The sequence below is a fragment of the Arvicanthis niloticus genome, chromosome 21, assembly GCF_011762505.2.
Source record: "Arvicanthis niloticus isolate mArvNil1 chromosome 21, mArvNil1.pat.X, whole genome shotgun sequence".
Lineage (NCBI taxonomy): Eukaryota > Metazoa > Chordata > Mammalia > Rodentia > Muridae > Arvicanthis > Arvicanthis niloticus.
Window position 1 is genome coordinate 1982558 of NC_047678.1, and position 6000 is coordinate 1988557.

At 38.5% G+C, this 6000-nt stretch overlaps 1 protein-coding gene across 4 annotated transcripts in view; it reads left to right on the plus strand.

Annotated features, from left to right (window-relative positions):
* Senp6 (SUMO specific peptidase 6) overlaps window positions 1–5398 on the plus strand; it is an 82924-nt gene extending 77526 nt beyond the window's left edge. For 3 of the 4 annotated variants that reach the window (XM_034483855.2, XM_076917308.1, XM_076917310.1), the window contains 5 exons: window positions 418–521; window positions 2100–2188; window positions 3357–3425; window positions 3523–3673; window positions 4870–5398. In XM_034483855.2, the coding sequence (XP_034339746.1) occupies window positions 418–521; window positions 2100–2188; window positions 3357–3425; window positions 3523–3673; window positions 4870–5079 (623 nt within the window). In that variant the 3' untranslated portion in view covers window positions 5080–5398. The remainder of the gene's footprint in view (window positions 1–417; window positions 522–2099; window positions 2189–3356; window positions 3426–3522; window positions 3674–4869) is intronic. The other variant, XM_076917309.1, reaches the window with a different exon arrangement.
* Window positions 5399–6000: the final 602 nt, after the last annotated feature.

The following is a 6000-nucleotide window of genomic DNA, read 5'->3' on the forward strand; positions in this document are numbered from 1 at the left end:
CATGGGACTTCTTCCTGAGGCTCTGCGATGGTTGTAAGGGCTCATGGTGGAGGGCTTGCCTAGCATTTATGAGGCCCTGGGTTCAATCCCCACAAAGATAACTTCAAAAACAACATTGTGATGGTTGGCAGTTGCCCATACTTGTGAATGTATGACTGTTTTTGAGTATTTGTGGAAGGTTGGTTCCACCCCACTCCCTACAGAAAGAGTAAAACCACGGATGCTTAGTTTCCTTGTGTATAAAATAGGATAGTGTTCCTATATGGTGTGTTTGTATCTTTCCAAAGACACTAAAACATCTCTAGATTACGTATATCATCTAGTTTGTTGTCATTTCTTACTAGCATTTGTTTCAGTATTCTATCCTATGGTCATAGGCATGGGGTTTTTATCATACACTGTTTCCTGTTGCCACAGATGCCTTAAGCAAAATCAGACTGAACTATGGTGATCAGTCAGCAGACAGTGGGAAGCTACTTGAAGATGAGCTCATTGACTTCTCAGAAGATCAGGATGACCCGGTAAAATCAGAGGATTTGTAGGACTCTGGTTACAGAACCTTAGAACCAGCAATGGACGCAGTGTTGCTTCTGGATTTGGGTTCTTATTTAAAAATGAAACCAGTTTTCCAGTTAGAAGGTCCCAGGATACATTTATTAGTGTTGGTGTTGAAACTGTGATGTTGGCATTGAATTCTAATACTACCTGAGATCAAGTTTTAATACAAAGGGTCAAGGCTGTGCTTGACCCTTGATTTAACAACATCTGAGATGCAAGTGGTAAAATTTTCAATTATGTAATACACACAATTGTACTATACATAAGAATGGTAAAATTACCATTTTCCCACTTTTCATTATCTTTTTTCTTACTTACTCAGTAACTATTCTTGTTTTCCAGTATAATGTACATGCATTATAAGAACAAATGATATGTAGTTAACATTATCATAGACAAATTGTACTGCTTTTGGGTTTCATTTGCCCTAACAAATATCATAAACACTTAAATATATAAATTATACTTTTGAAAATAGTTTATGAAAAAAGTTTATGCGAAACTTAATTTATTTTAAATTTTTCTTTCTAGGAACTTTTATTTGTTTGTTTATTTTGTGTAGGGGACACGCTTACATACCTCAGTGTGCTTGTGCAGTGAGCTTGTGGGAATCAGAGCGCAATTGCAGGAGTCCTTTCCTTTCACCATGTGGGTCCTTGAGGCCAAACTCCGGATTTCTGATTTTAATATTAAGACAGACTTTCAGTTTACATAGCACTGAAGATACTTCATACTTTATGCTGCACAGTGTATTTTGTGTGTTAATCCTGTACTTGATAATGTATAGCTATAAGACACTCAGATGGACTGCCATAGCCACAGGCAACTAAGAAGTCAGTATATGCTGTGACTGAACCATGGGACCTCAGTGTCTCTATTGGAAGATGTAGACTGAGGTCGGTTTAAGATTTTGAAGTTCTTTGTAGAAGTTTTTTGGTTTTGTTTTTTTTTTACATTTAAACTATTTATAGAGACTTTACCTGATAGCAATATAATACAAATATCAGACATTTGAAACAAATTTGTGAGCACTGCTCTTTACCTTAGATTGGGATGCTCGTTTGGTAGAAAAGAAAATAGCAATTTCCAGCTATATATTTATAAACCAAGGAATAATTAAAAATGACTTTTTTATAAGATTAAGTGGAAAGGGAAAACTATAGCATAAATCCATGTTCGCCATATGTAAACACCTGAAAGCTCGTCCCAACACAAAAAGGCCTTTAGTGTTGCCAGGCTGGTGAGATGGCTTAGTGCGCAAAGCACTTGCCGCACATATTGACAACCTAAGTTGTATCTGGAACCCACATAAATTTGGAAGAAAAGAAAACCAACTCTACGAAGTTGTTCCTAACCTCCACATGCACACACACAATAACAATGAATAAACAAAATCGAGTAGCAGGCTGAGTTGTCCGGGTCGGTTCCTGGACTACAAGTGTTGCTACTTTGTTGGAAGGAATTTTATCACCTGCAATGTTGTCTTCTTAGATTAGTAGATGCTTAATAATTAACCACTTCTGTATGTCAATCTTCTATAGGATGATAGCAGCGATGATGGGCTCCTTGCTGATGAAAACTACAGTTCAGAAATAGGACAGTGGCATTTAAAGCCTACTGTCTGTAAACAGTAAGCACTGACCACACCCTGAAACCCCTATGATTCTTTTTTCCTCCTCCTCCTCCTCCTCCTCCTCCTCCTCCTCCTCCTCCTCCTCCTCCTCCTCCTCCTCCTCCTCCTCCTCTTCTTCTTCTTCTTCTTCTTCTTCTTCTTCTTCTTCTTCTTCTAATTAGAGTTGTAGAATAGAATTCGACAGAACAACTCTTGCTTAAGGAGAATTGACAAGTGCGCTCAGGGTCAGGGGAAAAGTAGGTATCCTATCTAGAGGTCCACTACGGCCCATTTCTGTTTTCCACTTCACAGTTCTCCCCATGTGCTCCCACAGGTGCATGCACACCTTCATAATGAACCATTATAACATTGTAGACTATGTTTTGTTTTTGAGGAGAGAGAACACTGTATATCAAAACAGTGATGTGCAGTGGACAGTTATGCTAGGTTCATAACTAGTTTAAGCGGTCAGAGGGTGACTGAAGGCAGCCCTACCCTGCAGACTTGTGTCCTACTTAGAGACTCACTTGGAGCCCTCATAGTCAGATCTGACAGATTCTGAGAGAGGACGTTCAGATGTGCAACCTGCCATGCTTCGTATCCTAGATATTTCCTTATTTATTTGCATTTACAACAGTTCTACAGAATTAAAATTATAATATTAGCCCTGAGTTACATAAAATGTTCTAAAATAAAATCTTGCCTAAAAACTATATTGTGTCATAAACTAATTCTCACGGTTACCTGTTTGGTTTTTTGTAATAAGGTGTATTGAGGCCATTGGAGGCCAGTGAGAGAGGCAGTAGGTAAGGACATTTACTGCCAAGCCTGATGACCTGAGTCTAATGATTCCCAGAACCTGTGTGGTAGAAGGCAAGAGCCAGCCCCCCTTCAAGTTGTCCCTCCACATGCATGCCACGGCACATACATGTGCATACATGCTCACACACAGTACTTAACTTTTATAGGCTTCCGTTTTTATTTGCTGGAGTTCCATTACTATTCTGTAACACAGTGTTTAATATTACCATAGATATCTAAATTTCCTATGTCTGTAAGGTTTGCTTTCTCCACTTGAGTATTCACTGAAACCAAAGAAGTTTTCAAAGTTTTTAATCTTATTAATACACTATTTTTAGTTTTCTTGTGCATGTGTAACATTATAATTCGTATTTTTGTCCTGTAGACCTTGTATCCTACTTATGGACTCACTCAGAGGCCCTTCTCGGTCAAATGTTGTCAAAATTCTAAGAGAGTAAGTTCAAAACTATACTCCACCTGTTTGATATACTGTAGCTGAAGTAGAAAGTATTCTTACATAAATGTGTATTCTCGGTACATGTGTGTTGTAGGTATTTAGAAGTGGAATGGGAGGTTAAAAAAGGAAGCAAAAGAAGTTTTTCTAAAGATGTTATGAAAGGGTCCAACCCAAAAGTCCCACAGCAGAACAACTTCAGTGACTGTGGTGTGTATGTGCTGCAGTATGTGGAGAGCTTTTTTGAGGTGAGTTTCATTCTGTCCTGTCTGCTGAAATAAAAAGTATGTGTTTGATTTTTCATGTGATTAAAAACATTAAGAAAATAATTCATGAAAGTGACTCTGAGGAACAAAAATTCCCAAGCTAGAGCTCTTTTAGGTGTTGCACTGCTATAATTACTGACTACTGAGTCCCAGGCTTGCTGATGAGAGAGGATCAGCCTGTCCTGCTGTAGCTCCCTGCCATCCACACAGTCACCCCGAAGTCTTACAAGTGCATCAGCCCTACCCTTACACTGAATTCTCTCTTGACCTCCAGCCCTCGCCACTGTTCTTCCTTCATTCTCATCCTGCAGCCTGGCTCTATACAAGCCTCTCTCACATACTCTTTACATTCTCGTGACTCCTTAATCACTGCTTATTAAATGTGCAGCATAATTAAAAATGAGCAGTTTAATTAAAAAGAGACCAAGTCTCTTTTTAGCACTTTAAAAAGTCATGTGTATGCATTCCTGCATTCTTGCCAGCACTTTCAAGTCAGCGTTAGTGTTGTTCTGAGATGCTCTTCATAGCGGTTACTCTCACCAGGTTATATTTAGTGGCTCCCTGTTGTTGGTGAGCCTAAGACAGAACCCCTCTCGTAGCCTAAACATAGCTGAGCATCAGCGAGTTGGAAGTCACTCTGTTCCTTATTGTGCCATGTCTCCTTGATGCTTCTGTGCTTCTGTCATTCTTTGGCTAACTAACATCTACTCACTCTCCAGGTTAGCCTTAAATATCAGACCCAATGGGGTTAGTCTCATTACACATCATACTTTTCTGTTATGTTTGCCAAGATCAGCTTTCTTTTTATATAGTATGGTGCTGTCATTCTTTTCCTTAGCAGGGCCTGAAAGTAAATACTTGTGTTTCCTGGTGTGGAGATTCCTATAGTTCTCAGTCCTACTGCTGTACAAACAGTAAACCATTTGTAAACTTGTTTGCTTCTGCTAAAGTGAACGTTAGTGCAGAAACAGGGTATAGGCAGAATTCTTCCCAGTAACTGTAGTTTGCCAGCCGCTAGTCTAGGCCAGCACTCTTTATCACCAGTGCCTGACTCAGTACCCTGCTTGTGGAGTGTGACAGATGAATAGATAGTGATATTTAACTTTTGAGTGTTATAACTGAAACAAAAATGTCCCCATTATAATTTTCTAATAGCTATTAAATCTTTTTATTTTCAGAATCCAATACTAAATTTTGAGCTCCCTATGAATTTGGTGAACTGGTTTCCTCCCCCCAGAATGAAAACAAAACGAGAAGAAATCCGGAACATCATTTTGAAGCTGCAGGAAGTGCAGAGTAAAGAGAAGCAGCTGAAGGACACTGCCTCAACAGAGCTGTCCTCAGGGGAAGGGGCGGAGCAGCGCGCCAGCAGCTTCGCAGCACAGTGATGACGAGGCTGGGCTTGGAAGGGCCTCCCTTCCAGGGGACACAGCATTACTTGCGGGTGTAGACAGTAAAGAGCTAAAGTGCTCACTACTCAGAGACTTGGGGTGATAAAGCCTGTAAAAATGTCATAAGTGATTTCCAAAGGAGTGTGTATTAAGTAAAAGTCTGTAAATATGTTAATGAGGCCAACTTTTCCAACATTTATAATTATTTTTTTCACTTTTAGGAAGCCTTTGTTATGTATTTTCTGTTAATAGTACTAAAACTGCAACTTTAAACACAAATAAATAAAGTATTTATAGGAGGAAATGATTAATTTGATATTCTTTAGTGAACTTGCATAATTCCTCAGTGTGATTTTATTTCATGGGAATAGAAGTATCTTATGATTTTTTTTAAACCTTTGTTCTAAAATACTCAAAAATGTGAAAATATAGTTGTCAAAGACATTTTAAACTAAAAATGCATCTCTATATGCTTGCATAGCAAGAAAAATTAATATCTTTTCAACTCATGCTCTTTTGTTTGTTCGCAGAACCCCAAAGTATAATAACTATTAATAATTTTACACAAATACTTAAACACATTAGGAGCAATCAAAGACAGTGCGCCTTGACTTCTGCTAGTGAAGTGTCACTGCACCAGTATACCCTTTGCAACTCAGGTGAAAGCTATCCTGGCAAGTGCAGCTTGAATCTCAAATATCCAATATTACCTTTGCAGTTCATCTTACAGTATGCTGCAGCCTGAATGATAGAACTAGTTACAAACATTTTTAATCTGTGTGAACACGGGATTTCAAATAGGAACTTATTTTCTGTAGCTTCTGCTATTTTTCATTATTTTGTTTAGCATTGTTTTGATAAAATACTATGCTCTCTTTAATTGCATAGTGCAACAGAAGCTTTTATTTTCAGTTTTCT